We start from the raw sequence: 24,376 nt of genomic DNA on the forward strand, positions 1-24,376 counted from the left end.
ATTCTGTCCATTTGCCTGCAAATTTCAAAATGTCATTTTTTACTGCTGCGTAGTACTCCATTGGGTAAATGTACCACATTTTCTTTATTCATTCTTCAGTTAAGGGGCATCTAGGCTGTTTCCAGATTCTGGATATTACGAATAATACTATGAACATAATTGAACAAACACTCTTGTGGTGTGGTATGAGTGTGGCACCTTTGGGTATATGCCAAAAGTGTTACTGTTGGGTCTTGAGGTAGAGTTTTTTCTAATTTTCTGAGAAATCATCATATTGATTTCCAAAGCAGCTGTACAAGTTTGCATTCCCACCAGCAATGCAGGAGTGTTCCCTTTACCCCACATCTTCTCCAGCATAAGCTGTCATCAGTGGTTTTGATCTTGGCCATTCTTGCAGGTGAAAGATGAATCCCAGAGTTGTTTTGGTCTGCATTTCTCTCAAGGATAAAGATGTTGACCATTTCTTTAAGTGTCTTTCAGTCATTTTAGATTCTTCTGTTAAGAATTCTCTGTTTAGATCTGTACCCCATTTTTTAATTGGATTATTTGTTCTTTTGATGTCTAGTTTATTGAGGTCTTTGTAAACTTTGGAGATCAGCCCTCTGTCAGATGTGGGGTTGGTGAAGATATTTTCCCATTCTGTAGGCTGCCATTGCATATTGTTGACTGTATCCTTTGCTTTACAAAAGCTTCTCAGTTCTAGGAGGTCCCATTTATTAATTATTTCTCTTGGTGTCTGTTCTACTGGGGTTATATTTAGAAAGTGGTTCCCTGTGCAAGTGTGTTCACGGCTATTTTTCACTTTCTTGTCTATGAGATTCAGTATGGTTGGTTTTATGTTGAGGTCTTTGATCCATTTGGACTTGAGTTTTGTGCATTCTTCTACATGTCGACATCCAGCACCATTTGTTGAAGATTCTTTTTTCCATTTTACATTTTTTGCTTCTTTGCCAAAAAATAAGGTGTTCATAGGAGTAGGGGCTAATAATAGGGTCTTCAATTAGATTTTTTGGTTCATCTGTCTGTTTTAATGCCAATACGAAGCTGTTTTCATTACTGTAGCTCTGCAATAGGGTTTGACGTCAGGGATGGTGATGCCTCCAGATGTTTCTTTATTGTAAAGAAATTTGGGGCTATCCTGTTTTTTTTTTTTAATTTTTCCATATAAAACTTAGCATTGTTCTTTCGAGGTCTGTGAAGAATTTTGCTAGGATTTTGATGGGCATTGCATTGAATTTGTATATTACTTTTGGTAAGATTGCCATTTTTTCTATGTTAATCCTACCTATCCATGAGCATGGAAGATCTTTCCATCTTCTGATAGCCTCTTCAATTTCCTTTTTCAAAGATTTAAACTTCTTGTCATACAGGTCTTTTATTTGTTCAGTTAGAGTTACCCCAAAATAGTTTATGTTGTTTGTGGCTATTGTGAAAGGTGATGTTTCTCTGATTTCTTTGTCAACCCATTTATTATCTGTATATGGGAGAGCTACTGATTTTTTTTTTAGTTAATCTTGTATCCTGCCACATTACTAAAGGTGTTTGTCAGATATAAGAATTTCCTGGTAGAATTTTTTGGGGTCACTTATTTATACTATCATATCATCAGCAAATAGCAAAAGTTTGACTTCTTGCTTTCCAATTTGTATCCTCTTGGTCTCTTTTTATTGTTTTATTGCTCTAGCTAGAACTTCAAGTACTATATTGAATAGATATGGAGAGAATGAACAGCCTTGTGTTGTTCCTGATTTTAGTGGGATGATTTTGAGTTTCTCTCCATTAAAGTTTGATGTTGGCTGTTGTCTTGCTGTATATTGTCTTTATTATGTTTAGGTATGTTCCTTGTATCTCTGCACTCTCCAAGACCTTTATCATGAAGCGATGTTGTATTTTATAGAAGGCTTTTTCAGCATCTAATGAGATGTGCATGAGCTTTTTTTTCCTTTCAGTTTGTTTATACAGCGGATTACATTGACAGATTTTCATATACTGAACCATACCCATATCTCTGTGATGAAGCCTAATTGGTCATGGTGGATGATATTTCTGTTGTGTTCTTGGAATCAGTTTGCCAGTATTGTATTGAGTGTTTTTGCATCAATTTTAGTGAGGGAGCTTGGTCTATAATTCTCTTTCTTGGTTATGTTTTTGTGTGGTTTGGATATCAGGGTAACTGTAACCTTGTTAAAAAAAAGTTTGGAAGTGTTCCTTCTGCTTCTATTGTGTGAGACAATTTGAGGCGTATCAGTATTAGTTCTTTGGAATTCTGGTAGAATTCTGTGCTGAAACCATCTGGTCCTGGGCTTTTTTTGTTTTGTTTTGTCTTTTGGTTGGGAGGATTTTGATGACTATTTCTATTTCCTTGTGTTTTATAAGACTATTTAATTTATTTATCTGGTCTTGAATTAATTTTGGTATGTGGTACTTATCCAGAAAATTGTCTATTTCCTTTAAAATTTCCAATTTTGTGAAGTACAAGTTTTTGAAGTATGAACTGATGATTTTCTGGATTTCCTCAGTGTCTGTTTTTATGTCCCTCTTTTCATTCTGATTTTGTTAATTTAGATATTCTCTCTCTGTCTTTTGGTTAGTTTGGATAAAGTTTTATCAATCTTGTTGACTTTCTTGAAAAACCAACTCATTGTCTCGTTGATTCTTTGTATTGTTTTCTTTGTTTCTATTTTATTGATTTCAGTCTTCAATTTGATTATTTCCTGCTGTCTACCACTCTTGGATGAGTTTCTTCTTCTTCTTCTTCTTCTTCTTCTTCTTCTTCTTCTTCTTCTTCTTCTTCTTCTTCTTCTTCTTCTTCTCTATGTATTGTGTAAACAATGTTGTCTGCATTTTGCCTGTATACTGGAAGAGGGCATCAGATCTCATTACAGATGGTTGTGAGCCACCATGTGGTTGCTGGGAGTTGAACTCAGGACTTCTGGAAGAACAGCCAATGCTCTTAACCTCTAAGCCATCTCTCCAGCCCCTTTTCCAGCTTCTTTATGTAGGCATTTAGTGCTATGAACTTTCCTCTTAGCACTGCTTTTACGAAGTCCCATAGGTTTGGGGATGCTGTGCAGTCATTTTCATTGAATTTTAGGAAGTCTTTAATTTCTTTATTTTTTCCTTGACCCAGTAGTGATTCAGTTGAGCATTGTTCAATTTCCATGTGTTCTGAAATTAGTGTTGTTGTTGAATTCTAACTTTAAGCCACAGTGATCTGATACGATGCAGGGGTTATTCTAATTTTTTGGTATCTATTAAGGTTTGCTTTGTTAACTACTATGTGTCAACTTTAGAGGAGGTTCTATACGGTGCTGAGAAGAAGGTGTATACTTTTGTGTTCTATAGATGCTTGTTAAGTCTGTTTGAGTCATAACATCTGCTAGTTTTTTATTTCTCTGTTAAGTTTCTGTCTGGCAGACCTTTCCAGCGGTGAGAGTGGGGTGTTGAAGTCTCCCACTATTAGTGTGTAGGGTTTATTTTAATGTGTGATTTAAACTTTCGTAGTGTTTCTTTTACATATGAGGGTGCTTTTGTATTTAGGATGCAGATGTTCAGAACTGAGACTTCATCATGATGGATTTTTTTCTGTGATGAATATGAAATGTCCTTCTTCTTCTCTTTTGACTGATTTTAGTTTGAAGTCTATTTTGTTGGCTGTTAGAATAGCTACACCCACTTGTTTCTTAGGTTCATTTTATTGATAAATCTTTTCCCAACCCTTTACTCTGAGGAAATATCTATCTTCGAAGTTGAAGTGTTTTCTTGTATGAAGCAGAAGGATGGATTCTGGTTTTGTTTCCAATCTGTTAGCCTGTGTCTTTTAATTGACGAATTGAGTCCATTTATATTAAGAGATATTAATGGTCATTGATTGCTAGCTCCTGTTATTTTTGGCTTTGGTGCTGGCGGCACTATGTGTGTGTTTTTCTTCTTTGGAATTTGCTGCTGGGACATCATATATTGCCTGTGTTTTTGTGAATATAACTAACTTCCTTGGGATGGAGTTTTCCTTCTAGTACTTTCTGTAGGGCTGGATTTGTGAATAGGTATTGTTTAAATCTGGTTTTGTCATGGAGTATCTTGTTTTCTCCATTGATGGTGATTGAAAGCTTTGCTGGGCATAGTAGTCTGGGCTGGCATCTGTGGACTTTTAGTGTCTGTATAACATCTGTCAAGGGCCTTCTAGATTTCATTGTTTCCATTGAGAAGTCAGGTGTAATTCTGATAGGTCTACCTTTACTTTACTTGGCCTTTTTCCTTTGCCACTCTTAATATTCTTTCTTTATTCAGTATGTTTAGTGTTTTGATTATTATGTGGCAAGGGGACTTATTTGTCTTCTATTTGGTATTCTGTAAGTTTATTGTACTTTCATAGGGATGTCCTTCTTCAGGTTGGGAAAGTTTTCTTCTATCATTTTGTTGAATATAAATTTTTGTGCCATTGAGTTGGACTTCTATTCCTATTATTCTTAGGTTTTGTCTTTTTATGGTGTCCCAGAATTCCTGGATGTTTCGTGTTAAGAACTTTTTGGATTTGACATTTTTTTTGACCGATGTATCTATTTCCTCTATCGTATCTTCAACGCCTGAGATTCTATCTTCCATCTCTTGTATTTTATTTTTTATGCTTGCATTTGTGGTTCCTGATCATTTACTCAGATTTTTCTTTTCCAGAATTCCCCTCTGTGTTTTCTTTATTGCCTCTATTTCAGTTTTCAACTATTGAGCTGTTCCCTTCACATGTTTTATTGCTTTTTCTTGTTTTTTTTCTTAAGGGATTTGTTGATTTCTTCAAGTTTTTCTTTGTCTTTTCTTCCACTTCTTTAAAAGTATTTTTTATTTCCTCTTTAAGGGTCCCAATCATTCACTAAGTTATTTTTAAGGTCTTTTTCTTTTTCTTCATCTGTGCTGAGATGTTCAGGTCTTGCTGTTGTAGAGCCACTAGTTTCTGGTGGCGCTGTATTGCTCTTTATGATGTTGGGTGTATTCCTATCTTGTTGTCTACCCATCACTTCCTCCATTTAGTCAGTATAGGTGGAGCCTGTGCTTCAGGGAGTCCCTCTTCTCCAGTTGGTGTAGTTGGGGGCTGTGGCTCTGTTGAATGTTCCTTTGGGTGCAGGCAGAGCAGAGCCTCTGGAGATTGGTCGCTCTTCCACGTGTGGGTGGGCCCAAGGCTTAGATGGTCACTCCTCAAGATGCAGGTGCAGCCAGGGCTCTGGTGGTTGCTTCTCCAGGTGCAGGCAGGGCCACAGTTCCCGTGATCACTTTCTTAGGTGCAGGCAGGGGCTGAGGTTCCAGTGGTCACTGCAGTGACGGGGTTCCTAGTACTGAGAATGGCAGTGGTCACTGCACAGATGGGGTTCCTAGTACAGAGAATGGCAGTGGTTGCTGGCTAGGACACAGGTGCTCTTTCCCAGAGGAGCTTCTTACAATAGCTTCTGGAAGCCACTGCTGGAAGCTGCTGTTGTTGCCACTCCCGGAAGTCATTTACTGCTTCAGAGGTCACTCACAGCTCCAGGCGGTTGCCTGCCTCCTATGGTCCTACCAGTCACTGGCTCCAAGATTTTCTTATTCATTTGCTAGTTGATATTACAGATCACCCACATTTTCCTGTTTAAGATGACAGTTGTTATAGTTGGATACATATCAACCATGTTCATATATATCACAACCGTGTGATATATGTTCATTGCTTTCTATTCTCTCTGCTTATGTTAATAATCTTATCTTACATGTCACCTGGTTTTCCATTAAAGACTGCTACATAGGTGTAAATAAAGTTTCTCGACCATGCCGTCATAGTCTAGAAGTAACAAGAAAACCTAAGTTTTATTAACGTAGAGGCATGAAGTGGTATTCTGGTTGCTTGTTGCTTTGGCAGGTGCCATATAGGCATTCGTACCAGAAAAGTTTATGGAATGATATGGTCCCATTATAAAGCTCTGACTCATTCTTAGAATTTTTAGGGTGTAAAAGTTCAGTTTCATTCTTTCAAATAGTAAAGTATAATTGTTTGTGGCATTCATTTTGACACATGTTACATTTACATGACTCTGAATGCTAATGGACTTGAAGAGGAATGACGTAATGCATGTCTCAATTTGCTTCTGAAAGAAAATGAAGAGGAAGTATTTAGTTAGCACTATGTTGGCTTGAGGGATGCCTGGACATTTACATAATGGCAAGTACAATTATACTTACAAATCTTTTAGTTATTTTCTCCATATATGCTTTTAAAAATTCCCACAGAAGAAAAATAACGGGTCAAGCCAAGCATTGGATTCAGTGGCTCATGAATGTAATTCCAGCACTTGAGATGATCAGGCTGGAGAATTGCAAATGAGCTCAATGACAGTCTGCTGTGAAACGGGAAGAGGAAGGGCAAATGGATTCCTTAGGGCCCTGTTCTTATCCCAAATGATCCCCAGATTTCTCGTGGGCCTCTAAATACCTTCTGAGGGTCTGAGAGTGCAGTTTGGAAGATGTGGAAAAGAAGGGTTGGTTAATCCTCAGTATCGTGACTCACATATTTCCCTTCCACGCTGAATTTTCAAATCTCTGTTGGCAAACTGTGGTTAGATATCTTGTGGTCTTCCCTAGCATCTAGGCCTAACATTCCCAGTAATGATGATTACTCTAGCTGTGTTTTGTTCTGTGGTTCTCTGCTGCAGTTACTGTGCTAAGGTTTTGGCATGCACTGATTTTATTTGGAACCCGAGGCTTGATAAGTTCATCGTTCCCTAACATTAAACACTCACTTTAAACAGCTACAGGTATAGCATGCTCACGCACTTTCATAGCCTGGAAAGGGTGGGATCTGAGCACAAGATGCGAAGGAAGTTCTTAAACCCACATTACATGAGATCTGGTACCATGTCCCGAAATAAGAGACCTCTTGGCTTCCTTCTTCCCAGGGACTTTTCTCATATACACATTTCCTTCATCCTTTCCTTGCTCCCTTTAGGATGAGTACGTGTACATGCCTAAAGACACCTTAACCGTGGATTCCTTCTGTAGAACCCCACATACAGCCTCGACTTTTCAATTTTTCTTTTCATGTTTCTGAGAAAGCAAGTCATATAGATTGTGACAATTAACCTTAGGACTCAGACATATTTGAAGAGCCTGAAAATGTCCATACAGAAGCTGGGCCATGGTGCCCTTTTATCCTACCACTCAGGAGGCAGAGGCAGCTGGATCTCTCTGAGTTCAAGGTCACCCTGGTCTACAGAGCTAGTTCCAAGATGGCTAAAGTTACACCGAATCCATATGACCTATACCCAAGACCCTCTTAGCAAGTAGGAAGAATGGTTTGAGTAGCCCAAGTACCCACAGGACCTGCCACACTCTCTCAATCCAACACGCCCATACATTGCACACAGATGTATACACTAATCCCCCACTGTACCTAGACTGTTACCACCCCTAAACACAGCCTGGTCACTCACCTTGCAACTATTTCCTGAGTATTCACTGTACAGTAGGATTCTGGAGTTCTGCCGGTGGGTTCTCTAGGGCTGTCTATGGCCTTCCCACCTTCCTTCTTACCTCAACATTGTATCTCTCTGGTCAACTGCTGAGTGTGTGTCTTCTTCAACTCAAGTGACACCATAACACCTCCTTGTTGGAGCCTTTCCTAATGGTCCTCTCCCCACAAGCTCTCGATACTTCCTCATCTTTGTTCCCAAATCTCTTAATAAACATCTCCTTTTAAACACTCATCAAACTGGGCTGGGGATGTTTAAATGTGTTCCTTCAAGTAGAAAAGGCAACTCTGAGTCAATGTCTATGTTATCTTTATAAGGTTCCCTTCCATAACAGTTTATTATCGTGTCCAGCAACATTTAGAAATATGACTTAGATGCTGAATAAAGTATGGGCTGGATGACCTGACTGTATATAAAGTTATATTGTATTTGACAACTGTAAAAACATGTGAAAATTCTCCAAACTACAGTTCAGAGGAAAGGATTAAACATATGTGATAGGTACCATCAAATATTTTAGTTTACATACAAGAGTTCTGAAGCTATAGCCAGCCACAGAAGCTATAAAATCATGAAGCCCATAGAACACCAGGAATTATGTCCCCTAGCTTCAGCACTGTGCCTATTGGCCAGCCCCTTCCCATCACTCTCTCTCTCTGCTACTCTCCCCAGCCACTGGCTACTGCTAGTCTAGTCTCAGCTTCTTCAAGCAACATCAAGTATTTTAGATTAGAAATGAGGACTTTGGATGTACTCACCATAAAGGAATGAAAAGGGTTTGAAGATGATGGATGTGCTAGTTACAGAGTTGACCCTTAGCCAATAAACAATGAGCCAAAACATTACCTTGTAAACTCATCATACGTATAAAATGATTGGGTGGTTAAAAATAGGATAAAGTAAGAGTTTAGTCCTAAAAATCAGAAAGTCAGAATCAATAAGAAAGAAAAAAAGCCTTCAAAATCCCAAGCCACAACCTTCCTTCAACTTGCGTTAATGCTGTTATCACATGTGGGCCTTCTAGCTGCTGGATTTGTGATACGAGGCTGACATTTTCAAAGAGTCTTGAATATTGCCTTTGTGAAAACCACAATTGATGTGTTTCTCTTGCCTGGTGCCTCCTTTGGGGATCTTGGCTTTGCAGATGTGTGTCTCTGTGAAGCAGCGTCAGTCGCATCAGGATGCTAGCACAGTCCAAGGCCAGCCAAGACCCAGGCAGAAGCAATCATATGGAAGTGCTTTGTCAGCCCAAAAGTGCTCTAAAGCGTGAAGAGGTTGCTATCCTTGTGAGGAGTCGGTGCCTTGAGAAGCTGATCGTGTAGACCAGGATTGACATTTTTTTTTCTGTAAATGGCCAGATAGTAGATATTTTAGGCGTTGAAAGCCATGTGGTATCTGTCATAGCTACTGAGCTCTGCCGTTGTACCATGAAAGCAGTCATGACCAATAAGAGAGCAAATGAATGTGGCAGTGGTCCAGCTAGTTTTTTTCACAGATATAAGAACTGGAATTTCATAACACGTTCTTGCATTGTGAAATACTATTCGTCCCTTGATTTCTTTCAACCATTTAAAAATCCAAAGCTGCTCCTAGCTCGCAAGCTGTATAAACACAGGTGGTAGATCAGATTTAGTTCATTGGCTGTAGTTTGTTGACCCCTGACGTTATATAAGATGGCTGGGAGCCAGTGGAATCACCATATCAGAGGAACAACTCGGGAAAATGCTCCCCTTGTGATGGCAGTATTTGAGAGACCTTAGCTCTTGCAAATTCAGCTTCAACATACCTATACTTCTCCCGTGCTTTGTTCTTTGAGCTTGAGTCTGTTTTCCCATGGGGGTGTTGACTTGTCTGCCTGTAGGTGAAGGCCAGGTCAAGATGAGTCAACCAGATGGAATAGGGGAAGGGGTGGAGAAACGCAGGGTGGAGGATCCCAAGTAGATGAGAAACTACACTCAACTGCTCATCATCCTCCCACATACCTTTAGGTCAAGGCTTCATGCTTAGTCTTGGAAGAAGAAGCCATCTAGAGACATCCCTCCCAGGATGGCGGTTCTCTTCCTATCAGGAGAAGGACAGGAGGAGTGATCATAAAGACTCTGGCGATCCCATCTGTTTCCCCCAGCTCTGTTCTAGTGGGGCACTGGATCCCCAGATCTACATTCTGAGGAGTGCGATGGAACTAGAGACAGACAACAAACCCAAACTAAATTATGTTACCTTTATTCTGTCTTGAGATACACACCGGGATTGCCAGACAGAGATACAATAGAGCAAGGCTGGGGATTTGAAAGAGCTTGGAAGAGGGGACAAATGGGCTCACCTTATTTCTATAGCAACTGGTTCCTGGAAGCCACATTGCAAAACACAGTGAAATGTCAACCCCTTTCTTCCACCTCTTCTTCCAGTGTAAGGGCCAATCTGAGTGCAGCTGGATTTGCTGTGGGCCTGTGGACACTGAGGAAAGAGAGCCTTAAATTAACATGATGAGGCCTGAGATGGGAAGAGAACAAAGGTGGCCCTTTAGCCTGACTGCGTGAGGATAGCTGTGAGTCATGAGCCAAGAGAACAGAATGGACGGAGGCTGAGAGAGAGGGCAGAATGTCATGCCCTTTATCAACACAGATTTCCCTGAGGCTTCTCTGAGGTGGATGTAACCTGATGCCTGGTGTCCCAAAGACTGTGTGGGCAAAACAATAAAGCAATGCCTGAGGAGAAGGCCCAGCACAGACTGCTTACTCCCAGATGTGTGGTCCCCCATCGACAGACTGCTCACCAGAGAATGTGTGATCCCCCATCCACAGGCTGCTCACCAGAAGGTGTGTGATCTCCGATCCACAAGCTGTTCACCACCAGAGGGTGTGTGGTCCCCCCTCCACAGGCTACTCACCACCAGAGGGTGTGTGATCCCGCATCCAGTCTCTCTCCAGGAGACCCAACTCTATGGGGATGGGTGACTATCTTTTCAATCATATATAATAAAAGTGTGTTTATATGGCACAGTATGAAGAAGACCAGAGGAACTCCTGGGACACACAGAATCAATTCAGTACACGCCACATTAAAGGATCCCACAGATCATTAGAACACACTTTTTGTTTTTATTCTATTTTTGTTCCTGAGGTTTCATGCAGCCTCAAACTCACTGTGAGTGGGAGAATGGCCTCAAACTCATGCCTCTACTTCTGAGTGCTAGGATTGCAGGCATGCACCACTAAAATCCACTGTAACTTGTATTTTAAAGGTATAGTTCCAAAAGCCTGCTGTCTGGTTCTTCATTTCTAGAATGAGCCAGTGAACTGATGTCAGGGAATGGTCTGGACCACAGCAATGCCGTTTGGCAAAGCAGAAGTTGGCAGATTAAGGACTTACCCACAACATCTGTCACAGGGTGTGATCTGACTGTTTTATTTCTGATTGCCCAGATTTTAAGTGACTGTGAAATCAACTTAATGGGTGGAACCAGACTTTCTGTTAGTGCTGAGGTAATTAATGTGTTGTCTGATACCTCCCTTTCTGAATTTCCTTTGTGTGTGAGGAGCTTAGGCAGAAATTGCCATCCTCAATGCTCACCCCTTGGTATTGCTTCCCATAGAGAGCCTTTCCTGACTACTCATTGTAAACAGTCTCCCAACACACTCACACACGTGCACACTCATAAACACACACACACTATACACATACATGCATGCACACACACTATACACACACCACCCTTACATGAATACACATACACAAACACACACACATACACCACTCTGTTTTTATAGCAGAATTAACTGAAATGTTATTTCCCTTCACCCACCCATCCATCCCACTAAGAATATTGACTCCATGAGCTCAGGGTCTGGGGGTCATCGTTCTATCTCAATTCCTACAGCAGTGCCTGGTTGATAGACAATTAACACCCAAAGGCATCAAAGTAAAATTTCTCTGACTTGTGGTGGTTTTACTCCAAAGACCACCAGTCCATTTCCTGCTGAACTTGGAGATTCCGGCAAACAGCAATAGTGTCAGCACAGGCCTCGATCCTTCTTTACAAACCTTGGCTTGCCCTCCTCCCTCAGAGCTTCCATCTTGTTGCTTAACAAAAATGGTTGTCATGAGCTCCGGAAACCTACCTCAGTCAATGGAGTCATTTACACCGATTACCCTTTAAAACTTTTACAATTTTGTTTGTTATCATTTTATTTCCATAAAACTATATGTCCAAGTAACTATTTTCATCATGAAGAACTATGCTGTGGAATAGTATTGAGCCATGTTAAGATGTGTGACATTTGTTTCTGCTGCCTTTGTTTAACTATGTACAGATGTGTTACATTTGTTTCACCTTGCCTGCCTAAGGCACCTGATTGGTCTAATAAGAGCCACTAGCTAGGCAGAGAGCAGGGTAGGCGGGGCAGAGGGGCATAAGGAGCAGAAACCTAGGCACAGAAGAGAGAAAGAGAGAGCGAGAAGAGAGGATGAGGGAGAAGTAGAGGCCTGGGGCCAGACGTCAGGGAGCTGCCAGGCAGACAAGAGAAACAGTGAAAGGAAGCAATCCAGAAAGACAGTAAAAAGCCCTGGGGCAAAATGTAGATAAAGAGAAACAGATTAAAATAAGAGCTAAACTAAGACTGGGTGTTCACAACTAAGAATAAGTCTCCGTGTCGTGATTTGGGAACTGGTTGGTGGTCTAAAGGAAAAAGTCTGGTACAGAACTGAATACAGCTTTCTCCCCGCTGAACTGTTGGGAACATGCAGTGTATAGTCTTTTGAAGCTAACTTTTTTTTTTTTAAACCAACATAACTCCCTTGACAAGTGTCCACATTTTGGGGTTTATGTACAATTACTCCTTTTCTTGCTGACTCGTATCCTATTATGTGACTGTACCACATTCACTTTAGCTAATCATCCTTGAAAAACAGTCATTTCCAGTTTGGGTGATTGTGAGTGGAGCCACCGCAAACACTCAGGTCGTTTCTGTATGCACTTATTTCCCCTATAGAGAATAAACATCTCGGAGTCGGCTCAGACCACACCATTTTACATTCCTCTCAGGACTGTGAGAATTCCAGGAGCTTCACATATTCCCTAGCTCTTACTATTACCAGGTATATATGTGTGTGTGTGTGTGTGTGTGTGTGTGTGTGTGTGTGTGTGTGTGTGTGTATAGCAGCCAAGCAGTCATGTTACACGCCTTTACAGCACTTGGCAGACAGCTTCCTGACTTCGAGACCAACCTGATCTACATAGAGTTCCACGATAGCCAGGGCTACACAGAGAGACTCTGCCTCAAAATTAATTAATTAGCTAATTAATTAAGCCACTAGAATGAATTTGCAACAGTGTGTCTCCCAGAAGGAAGGAAATTGCTTGTGAAACTACTGAAGATCGCGGCTCTCAAAAACTAGCAAACTACCCTGTGCTTCTAATCATAGGCCAGCTGGGAAGAGACCGCAGTGATGGCACCAAGGCAAGGAAGTCAGCTTTCAGAGACAGTCCACATGAGGATGCTGCTAATTTATTTTTGTATATTTCCACCCCCTTGTAAGGCTGCCACACTCGAATGTGTTTAAGAGATTATTTAAATATTCTGACCCAAAACTCCTAAGTGTTTAATGTTCCTTCCTTCTCTTTCTTACTCTCTTACCTGACACATGTAGAAAAGCAGTAATGACCTTTTTTGTTTTCTTAAAGTTGGTACTTGGCGAATAAAGGAGTGAGACACAAGCTGATACTTCAAGGTTGCCCATAGATGTCCAAAATGGACAGTTTTTCCGTGCGTTTTGTCATGCATGTGCAAGTATGTGTATGATTTGGAGGCCAGGGGATGACACTGGGATGTCTTCAATCACCTTTCCACCCTACTTTTTGAGACAAGGTCTCTCACTGAACCCGGAGCTCAGTGTTCCAGCTGCACTGGTTCCATGAGTCCCCAGAGTTATGCTGATCTCTGTCCCCCAGCACCAAGGTTATACAATGGGCACTGCCTCACCTGGCTTTTGTGGGTGGACTGGGATCCAAAGTCAGTCTTCATGTTAGCATAGCAAGCACTCTGCACACTGAACCATCTCCTTATCCCCCCAAGCGCCTTAATTCAAAATGCCAACTGAGAATGGTTTCTGTATCTGAACATGTTTAGTTTTCCTTCTTCTTCCTCCTTTTCTGAGGATAACTAAGAGAAGAAAGCCAGATGCCTGAGCTAAAATAACAGAAAGCGAAAAGCCAGTTGGTTTCTGGAAGATGTATACGGCAGAGTGGACTGGATTTAAGTGCCAGGGTGACTTTTAGAAGCCTCTGGTGAGCACACCTGGATGACACCCAAAGCTGCCTTGGTTTCCCCGCCTGCACCTAGCCTGGACTCTATTGGATTAGTTGAGCTTACTCCCCCAAACAAACAAACAAAAAACCTGACCCCACTGGGATTTTAATTTTCCCCCGGAAAGTATTTTTCCCTTGTCCTGAATGGATATGACCATTTTCCAGGCACTTTTTTTTTTGCATATATCTGGAAAATAAATGAATATTCCTTAAGACCAACTCACAGCCGTTGCTTCCGGGCTGCTAAACTGATGTTCCCAGGCAAAGCATCGGTGACATAGAGCGCCACTTTGGCTTTCCTGCTTCCCTTCCTGTTTTCACAGTAACAGGAGCGGTTGTCTGGAAGAAATGAGGACCCCTGGCATTGCATGGCCCTACCACCTGTGTGTGAGGAACAGTGAGGCCCTGGCTGTGTCTGTGACACCATGTAGCTTATCAAATAAACAGCAGAAAAATATTTCCACACAGCACATTGCAGAATTTTTTTCATCCAATCTATTTTACTGGACATCAGCTTCTCTTACTAATCAAGGGACATAAATCTCGCAAATGAATGGATGGCGTGCTCAGAGAAGGGGTCAGCTTGCTGCCAAGAGGGGATAAGCATATCCTACATTTCCCAGGCAAAGAAGAAATATTAGGTCAGCATGATAAGACCTCAATCCAATCCGTTCAAATTTGCAAGTTAATTCTTATTTTGCTTGGCTGATCACCAGGAATAATTAACTCTTTGTTGGTCTTTATAAATTCAACAATATAAAGACCATGGATTTGCTCAAGAAAATTGGATGTTGAAAAAGTATTAAATAGCCGGGCGGTGGTGGCACACGCCTTTAATCCCAGCACTCGGGAGGCAGAGGCTGGCGGATCTCTGTGAGTTCGAGGCCAGCCTGGTCTACAAGAGCTAGTTCCGGGACAGGCACCAAAGCTACAGAGAAACCCTGTCTCGAAAAACCAAAAAAAAAAAAAAAAGTATTAAATAAAAAATAAATTGGAAAAAATAATCAAACAGGCTAAAGTATGAATGATCAAACAAAATGTTTATGCTGCATTTTCTTTAGGGAGTAGAGCACGGGTGTATAGCAAAGTTGAAGGCGGGCACACGCCGCAGAGAGGTGTGAAGTGACACCCGCAGGGGCTGCGAGGACCACACGCCTCAGTGTTTCAATGCAAGAGCACATAAGAGCAGAAATACATGACCAATGAGACCTTGCTGTAACATAAAAAGGAACGTCACAGAATTATGAAAGTGAACTTTATTGTTTAGGTAATGGTGTTTGGTAATAGATAATGACCAATAGAACTCTTTACATTTTAGTACATCAAAAGTAAAGGCTATACATCGGTTAATGCTGTGTGCGTAGGATCTGTCTTGGTTATGACTGTGCACTGTATCAGCTATATACATACTAAGAATATATATGTTAAAGTACAAAAACATAGGAAAAGGCTAAACAGGAAGTTATCCTTGGGTTCTAGTCATCACATAATATATACTCATTATCACACAATCACGTCACGGCTGAAAACATACCAATTAACACACATGGTGGAGTATCGAGTTGATCTAGCACAGCCCAAGTGTGAAAATATTAAGGGTGTGGTAACATTTCACAGGTAAAGGCTAAGTTCTGGGGCATGAACTCTGTTGATTAATCCACAAAACATACCCAAGGCATCTTCTTTTGTTTTGGGGCGGGGTGGGGGGTGGGGGAGGAATGTTCTGACGAAGTCTGAGCTCTAATACGCATTTAACAAAAACACACTTTTGCTGCGCTGAGCTGAAGTGGACATTCTGACTTATGTGGGGATCAGCAAATGAAGCCGTCTGTGGCAGAAAAAAAATCAGGCTTTCTGATGAAACCAGGAATCTATCTCGATAGCCTCCAGATTTGGTAATTATTACTTGTTTCTGGTTTGCAACCTCCTTCCTTTCACTGAGTTCTAAGTATATTCGACAAAGCTCTCTCTCTCTCTCTCTCTCTCTCTCTCTCTCTCTCTCTCTCTCTCTCTCTCAGGCATGCACACACACACACTCACTCACACACACACACACACACACACACACGCACATACACACTGCCTCTTTCCCGTTCACTGAGAGCCTTAGATGGAAACGGTGCCTACATTCACAAAACAAACATCTGGGTCTGGTTAACGTAATGAGGGGTCCAGAGTGGTACACGACGACTTTCACCATTAGGAATTTCTTAGAGTAAAGAGGCCACGGGGGCCCAAATCACTGTCCCAGCCCTGCTGAGGCACATGTTTTTAAGATATCTAAAAAAAAAAAATGTTTGAAAGACCTGACTTTTGTAGTTGAAATTAAGGCCTTTGAAATATTGACACAATCTGTGTTCCAAATTCAAGGGGTTCTGTTATGAAAATTGTTGAATAAAGTTTACATTTTTATAGTTCAATTTCCAACTACAAAATAGATGCGGAGAGGGCAGGTAGAGGAGGACTAGGGCGATTCTAGAGATACCCTTGAAATTTAAGGACTGCCACTCCAAACATACTTTTTCCTCAACGTTCATGCTTCAAACTTTATAGTTCAGTAAATTAACTTGGAGCGAATGGGAGCGGTTTACACATCTTTCCTCGTACTCATTCTTTCTCTGTCTTGCAGCTCCGGCGGTCTCCACACACTCCTTCCTTTGTCGTTTTGATTTGAAAATTCCAAAAAGCCCAAGGAAACCAAGCAAGCAGCATGCTCTCTGGAGTGCTGCAGGCTTCTTTTGTTACCTTCTAATTGCAGTGAAAACGGAAATGGGACACCCCCCCCCATCAGCCGTGGGCCTCCTTGCCCATTCTTCTAGCCCTTCCTGAGGTTTTTCCGACTTGTTTACATAATCCAAAACCTCAGATTTCTTCTTTCCCAGCTACCAAAAATTAACTGCTCATAGTGTACCATCCTAAATAAAAGGATTGATTTTAGCTATCTCTACCGGCTCACAATGCAATCACTTAAACAGCCTCCAAAGACAAAACAAACAAAATCACAGACCTTAATACTCAATTTTAAAAACACTACCAATAATAATAACATTTAAAGAGAATCTTCTCAGTTGTCGAATATAAAGAACATCTAGAAATTTCACGCCCCCCTCCCACCTTTTTCAGCATTTGTTCTCAGACAAAGGTTAGGTGTCTCACCTTCGATGAAATAATGACTGTATTTCCTCTAGCTTCAACTGAAATGAAATAATCAAGGTGGATTTTAAGCTCACTTAAAATTGAAGTATGTCAAGAGTTTGGAATTTTAACAAATTAATGGGGCCAATCCCAAAAGAAGTATCTGTATTATAACAATTACCAGATAAGAACATATTTTGCTAATTTAGGTTTTGAGATTTGTCCCTTGTCTGAACCTTGAATGAGGAAAAAAAAAAATCTGTTACTTGGTTTCCTGATGTCAAAACAGATTGATTTAGTCAAGCTCATTCCCTGACCTTGGACAGATTTCAAATGATTATACTTTTTGGTTTATAATATGACATAAGAAATATACTATTCAAATATTTTTCTGATCAAATCATATTCATATGATGTTTATGAATTACTACATAACAAATTTATAGGCATTGACTACTGTCTGGTGACATTAGGGGTTTTTTTTGTTGTTTGTTTTTATTTATGAGACTTAACTACTGAGACCACTTTATTACAGTCCCATATTTGACAGTGTAAGCTGGCCTGCCAAATCTTTTTTCTCTTCCCAACTGGAACAGTTCACTTTAGCAGCCAAATGGCATGTAACTTTAACTTGTAAAAAAAAAAAAATTTTACCATCTAAAAAATTTACCTTTAATTAATCTCTGAAACCTGCTACAGTTATTGAATTAACTACGAATTTCTTTTTGAGTAACTGACTTTATGGTCCATCCTAAAGTGGCAGGAACGTCTTCAGGCAGAAAGCAAACCTCAGCCAGGCCACTACAAAGGAATTAAAGTAGTTTCTCAAGTAAGTTGGTTCTTGGTGGAGAATTTCTGGTCTTCACAGTTTTTCATTGAAATCACTCATCTTTGAATCTTGAGTATATCCTAAACCTTTGTTTAGTGTAGGTTCTGAAAGCGTAAATTTCTGCACATAGAGGTTCCATTTCAAATCCACCTACAAGGGCAGAATTACTGAAATACTTTGTTAGATAGTTGTACACATCTATTGGTATATGTGCATATGTTTAATTGTAAAAAATAAAAATCCTTAGACCCTTTTACTCTGACTCAAAAATACTTCCAGGAAGGGCAGCATGAGCCCATGAGTGTAGGGATAAGCCCAGCCCATTAGGGGGCGTGTTCACCTCGGGCTAATGTTTACTTATAAATCTAGCAAGCATGAGCCCCACCGCTCTCTGCTTCCCTGTTCTCCGTGGGAACCGGTGGTTCTGTAAGTCTGTTTCCCCATTAAAGCTGTATATATTATTACAATCTGTCTAAATTCATTTACGCCGATACACATGAGGAGCCATGAACTGGTAAACATGCCTCACCTTCAGGCCACTTGGCCTCTGCTCACTTAGAGAAGTGATACCAAAAATGGAGCTGGGGGGAAAAAAAAACCCGTATTTCCCTCCCCAGGTAATGAGTCAGATCTTCTTGTAACATCTCTGCTACCCTGGCTTCTCACTGGCGAGCCTCCTCAGTTTGCAGCTTTTGAACAGCACTATCAAGGAGTTCCATGGACTCTCTGAGAGACACGTGGGTTTTAAACGACTTGGGCTTAATGGTCAGGCCGTAATTGAAACTCATGTTTGAGGGCTCGTTTGGATTAGCCTTGAAGTCGCACTGGTGAGCAAGGATGGAGATAAAGAGAAACAACAGCATCTTAGAGAGCTCTTCGCCGATGCACCGCCGTTTGCCCACCGAAAAAATCATCACGCTGTTGGCTAGTTCCTTGTTGATGAAGCCGTCCTTGTCCAGGAATCGGGCTGGATCGAAGTCCTCTGGGTTGGGCCACTTGGCTGGGTCATGATTCACAGACCACTGGTTAACAAAAACCACCGTGTTCTTGGGGATGTAGTAGCCTAAGACAAAGGTGTTGGCAGTGGTGGCGTGAGGAATGGTGACAGGCAAGAAGCTGGTGAATCGCATCGATTCATAAAGAAAAGCCATGACATAAGGCAGGTTGGGCTGGTCATCCATGCAGGGCAGACGATCCCTGCCGACAACCTGGTCCAGCTCAGCCTGCACCCGGGCCTGTACATCAGGGTATCTGTTTGGATTCCAGTATGAAAAATGGAGAGAGAGAGAGAAAGAGAGAGAGAGAGAGAGAGAGAGAGAGAGAGAGAGAGAGAGAGAGAGAGAGAGAGAGAGAGAGAGAGAGAGAAATTAGTTTAATTTACCTTTCACCTACAGCACACCGCAATTCTACTGTAATTACACAAACTATCTAGGTCTGTGACTGAATTACAATTTCTGAAAGAAATAAAAAAACAGGCTAATTTCGCTCTCTCAATATTGCAAGTTAAACAACAACAATCTTATTTTTTCTGTAATAAGCCTCTTATGGCCTAGGATTTATTTCCCATTGTGAGAAGATAAAACCTTTAAGTTTTTACAGTCTAAAGATGCACATTAGTGGCCAGACCTACTTATGTCCTGGCTGGGCACAGCGCCTAGGCCCACAATACATTTTAGACACCAGGAAAATATCTGTCTCTCTTGTAAAGCCTGTAGACCTAAACAAATGGACTTATGAGTAGAAGCCCACATAACACACTTTTCACATATTCATTTTACACCAATGTAGTCATAAGGTATTTTTCAGTGTGTTTATAGCTAAAGGCCCCCCCCCCAACAAAAGTTAAAATGCTGCCCTGAAAGCAGACTCTTTTCCTTCCCTTAGATCTTTAGGCAATTCATTGTCTTTTTTTTTCATGAAAACATGTGCAGTTTATTTAATAGTTAAAGGCACTAAGGCATATAAAATTAAATTGAAAATTTCACAGGTAGCTGTTTCTTTTTTAATTTTAATTAATTCTTTTTTACTTTATTTTTTATTGTTTTTATTAAGCTATTTATTTTCTCTGTCCCCCATCCTTCCTTCTCCCTCCCCATCATTCCTATGTTATTAAGCAATTTTGGTCTCTTGATAGATAAAGCTACATATTTCTTCAATTTAAAGAGCAGGGCTCCAGTTTTTCAGATGGGGGTACACGTTTTACTTCTGCAGTGTTGCTGATAGAAACTGGGACAGTTCTTTTGGAAGACAAAGCACAGTAAACTCTATATAAGGCAACAATCCCTTGGTCCTTCATTTTTAAGCCCAATTATTTATCCCTAGGGGCCTCCTTTCAGAAAATAACTTATTGGTATAATATATATATAATCATAACAATACTTAAAATGCAGTCAAAACCCACAATTAATACTAAAGCTCAAAACTGATTTTACATATGTACAATATTAGTACAAGATATTAGGTAGCCTTCAAATTCACTAAAATCCAGGCTGGAGAGATGCCTTGGTGGTTAAGGGTGCCAGCTGATCTTGCAGACTTCCTGAGATAATTTCCAGCACACACGTGACCACTAACTGGAGTTTGTAACTTCAGTCCCAAGGGATCCGCCCTCCTGGCCTCTTCAGGCAACAGGCATGCGCTGGATATTCAGACATACACTCGGGCAAAACCTTCATATATGTCAAAACAAAGTTTAAAAATCGTTTTGAAAGAAAAAAAACATACTAAAATCAATGCTAACCGCCCAGGAAGTTTAAACGGAAGGCTCCGAAGGAACGGGGGTGGAGGAGAACAGCTGCAGCAACCCTTTAAGTGGTGTTTAAATACTGAGAGATGCTAAAATCAGAACTTCCCAAAGCTTCCCACGAAGGGCCAAATGGTAAGCATTTTGACCGCATGGACCAAACCCTCCCACCAACAGCTACTAGTCCACCCTGTAGTGTGAACGCAGACACTATTATAGGAGTGGATCAACCCGCTGCGTCAGTGAAATTTACACTCTAAACAGGCGTTGTAATTTGCCCACTGATTATATTGCCTCTTCACGAAAAAGAAAAAAATAATGTCATCTTTAACTGGCAACGACCCCAAAATTATTTTTATTTCTTCGGAACACGTGAAAAGCTGCTTATACAGCTCAATACAGATTCCCCCCCCCCCAAAAAAAGGGTACACAGTTATTTTGGAATGGGGAGTTTAAACTCCAAGGCCTTTTTCTTGATCTTGGGTTGAATTCCCTTTCTTCTCTTTCGGCCTCCCTTGCCCCTAGGTCGCAATATTTCCAATATATGTTTTCACAATTTGACTTTACTACTAAAAAGTTATTTTAAATATAATAAAAATGTGACGTAGAACATCTAAAGAAATACGAATTGTGTAAATCCCAACAGGAAACGGACTCTTCCTGCTAAACTCCGAGGGCCACGCATATTCAGTATCCCTTAAGTGCTAAGAAACGCAGTAGGGTTTCCAGATAAAATACAGGCTAAATCAGAATTTCAGGTAAACAATAGGTGATCTTCAAATTCTCACAAAGGATTCATTTGCTTAGATCACCTGACAGCGGAGGTGGGGGAGACTTCTTAATCCTTGCAGGCAGCCTTGCAGGACTGTAGAGGTCTGGGCCCTGGTCCAGAGATTAGGATGGCCCCGGTGCCAGAGACTCCTCTCTAGAGGCTGTCGCAGTCACAGAAGTGCCTGCTCCGACTTTCTTTGCGTCAGCCTTCGGGTAAACCTTATTCTCAGGTTGTCCTCTGAGGGCCTGCCTATGCTGGCTTCCTTTACCTGGTAACAAAACCCTGCCCGGTAGCTGGGTGTTAAGACCGGGGCTGGACAGCCTCGGAAGTGCCAGCCGTGCGCCGCCGTGTTTAGTTAACATTCTACTGCGCCTCCTTAACCTTGGAACGGGTCCAATTCTGTTTCTATTGAGCCACAGAAGAATCAAGATTGATCTGCCGCAAATGACAAAAAGATCTTGTTTTTGCGGGCAAGGGCTCTTCATAAATTTGTTCCCAGTCACAAGAGGAGGGGGGAGGGACAGAGACAACGCTAAAGAAGCTGGCTGGCAACGCTAGGTGGGGAAGGCATCGCCATTGGCCCCGTTGATCGGGACTTATCTTCCCTGAGATCTCAGGTTTAAGGAATAGGGGGTGGGGCAGGGTGAAACCTCAAACCCCGCGCCCAGCTAGTGACCTTTTAGCCACACGCCCCTTTTCAAAGGCGAAAAGCGCAAGGACTGACCCATCCCTCCTGGAGGCTTTACCTGGTGAAAAGGATGAGCAACCAGAGCAGCGCGGTGGAGAGGGTGTCCTGGCTGGCTCCGAAGATGTCCGTAATAGTGGCCGGCACGTTCTCCAAGTCCAACCCAAAGGGACCGTCGCCAGCTCCCCCGGCCTCTTTCTTTTCTGCGGAGAGGATGAAGGCGTCCATCATGTCACGGGGAGCAGCTCCGGGTACCAGGCTTTCGGTGCCTGAAGAACTTGTCCAGGACAAAGTTGGTGAAGTTGCGGTTGAGCTGTTCGAACTCGCGGAAGGTGGTGCGCACCGGGTTAGGGAAGAGCTGCAGCCAGGGCAGCACATCCACCAGGCTGCCCGCGCCCACCGTGCGCCCGAACTCTTCGTTATGGCTGAGCAGCTCCAGGAACTCGGCATCGTCGTGCTTGTAGCGGCAGCCGAAGCACACGGCGCTCATGACATTGGCCACGGCCACGATGATCGGTTGCGTCGGATCCAGGACGGCACCGCCTGAGCAGCGTCGCACCAGGACCGCAATCAACTCTCGCGCCTCGCACAGCGCGTGGCCCTCAAGGAGGCGGCGGCTGCGCGGGTGGCGCGTGGAGAAGGCGCGCATCGTGCCATAGGCCGCGCGTCGCTGCGCCTTCCAGCGCTCGCAGTAGGGGCCGAACGCCAGGCTGCGGCCGCCAGACACCACGCGGAAAGAGGCGAAGGGCGGCCGGTCGGCGAAGATGCTGCTCTGCTGCACCAGGGCTTCGTGGATGGCATTCTCACCATTCAGCACCACCACGGGACAGCTGCCGAGACGGATCTGGAAAACGTCACCATAGCGCCTCGCAAGGCGAGCGAAGTACAGGTGCGACGCCCGGCCCACAGACGCCGCGTTTCCGATCAGTGGCCATGGGAAAGGACCCGGGGGCGAGGACCACGGTTTCCGCCGCCACTGTCGCAGCAGCCACTGTCCCAAGTGCACAGCGGCCAGGACAGAGAGGAGTAGCAGAAGTGTGGTCTGCTGGGTAGACAACGGGTTCAGCTGCTGCGGGCTGTCTGCGCTAAGGCTGGTGGCCATGCTGGGGACACAAAGGCAAAACGTGACACTCAGATGTGCAGAGAGAGAGAGAGAGAGAGAGAGAGAGAGAGAGAGAGAGAGAGAGAGAGAGAGAGAGAGAGAAGAATGGGTCCCAGCATCAGCATGGGACTATAGAACCCTGTTGAATAGAGAGGAGGCGGTGCCTACCTCGGTCAAGGATGGCTTTCTGGACAAGATGCTTAAGATACCCTTCCATACCCAACCCAGCCTCCGGCAGAAACACGCCAACTTCTGAATCCCCAGCCGCCTAACGGTTCCCGGAATTTCGACACAAGGCCAGTGGCAGACACAGAGGAAGGTTTCTTTTAAAGTGCCTAACACCCCGGACCCCTGACTTTCAAGAACTGGTCTAAAGAGGCCCCAGGAAGGTGGCTCCGCCGACAGACTGACCTGCGATGAAGCGTGGTTTTCCAGCGGTGCAGAGCAACCGGCTCTGAAAGAAGCCCTGAAGCCTCTGCCCACGGCAAGACTTCAACCTGAGAGTCCCCCCCCAGGGACCTGGAGGCCCGCCCTAGACACCTGATGCCCGCTGCTTTAGCACCCACTCTTGGCTCAGTCAGAAACTAAACTTGGAATGGGTTGGAGGAAAGGAAGGAAAAAGTGTCTCAAGTTTGCCGAGCTCCACTGCACCTGGGGCTTTCTCACGGAATTGGAGCTGCGCTTGAGATGGGCGAGGGCTAGGAGTTGGTAAACTGGAGTCAAATCCTAGGCTGAGGGAGACTTTCAAGCTGGCGTCGCAGAGGTATCTGCAACGCGCCCCAGAGGTGACACGCGCCATCCCTCTACCCGGGGTTTTAAGGGCTGGGTAGAGAGGAAACGGGACCCTGAGGGGTGGGGCGTGAGGGGCGGGGCGCCGTGAAAGTCTGGGACTTGGACTCGGATTCTCAGGTCTCATGTCCACGCTCAGGGTGACCCAAGGATGGTTCAATGGGAAGTCCGCTCCGCGTGCTCGGACCGTTCTGAAAAAATGTAGCTGGCAGTTTCGTTGGAAGCCTCCTTGAAAACTTTTCCCGTGGCGATAAGAGCTTGTCATCAGTTATCCCCCCAGTCAAGACCCCACGATTTCCCCAGAACCGAGCTTGGGACAGAATTTCCCACGCTTCTGCGCGCTTGAGCAGAAAGCACCCAAGAGCACGCCTTCCTTCTCCAGGTGACTCGAGCTTGGTGCCTTGCTCATGATCCTTAGGCACCAAGCCAGAAAAGGAAACTTGTCATTTTTTAGGTACCGGGGTAGCTTGGTTTGAGACGGTTTGTCTGGCATTTATTTTTATCTGAAGGTTTTGCAAACCATTTGG

At 42.9% G+C, this 24,376-nt stretch overlaps 1 protein-coding gene across 1 annotated transcript; it reads right to left on the reverse strand.

Moving 5' to 3' along the window:
• Window positions 1-15,747: 15,747 nt before the first annotated feature.
• Window positions 15,748-23,881, reverse strand: Cyp1b1 (cytochrome P450 family 1 subfamily B member 1). The gene is given in 4 exon segments (XM_075955318.1): window positions 15,748-19,009; window positions 22,020-22,223; window positions 22,225-23,061; window positions 23,472-23,881. Coding segments are annotated over 3 exon segments (1,629 nt in total). The 5' UTR covers window position 23,061; window positions 23,472-23,881; the 3' UTR covers window positions 15,748-18,420.
• Window positions 23,882-24,376: the final 495 nt, after the last annotated feature.

Source organism: Microtus pennsylvanicus, chromosome 21, assembly GCF_037038515.1.
Source record: "Microtus pennsylvanicus isolate mMicPen1 chromosome 21, mMicPen1.hap1, whole genome shotgun sequence".
Taxonomy (NCBI): Eukaryota; Metazoa; Chordata; class Mammalia; order Rodentia; family Cricetidae; genus Microtus; species Microtus pennsylvanicus.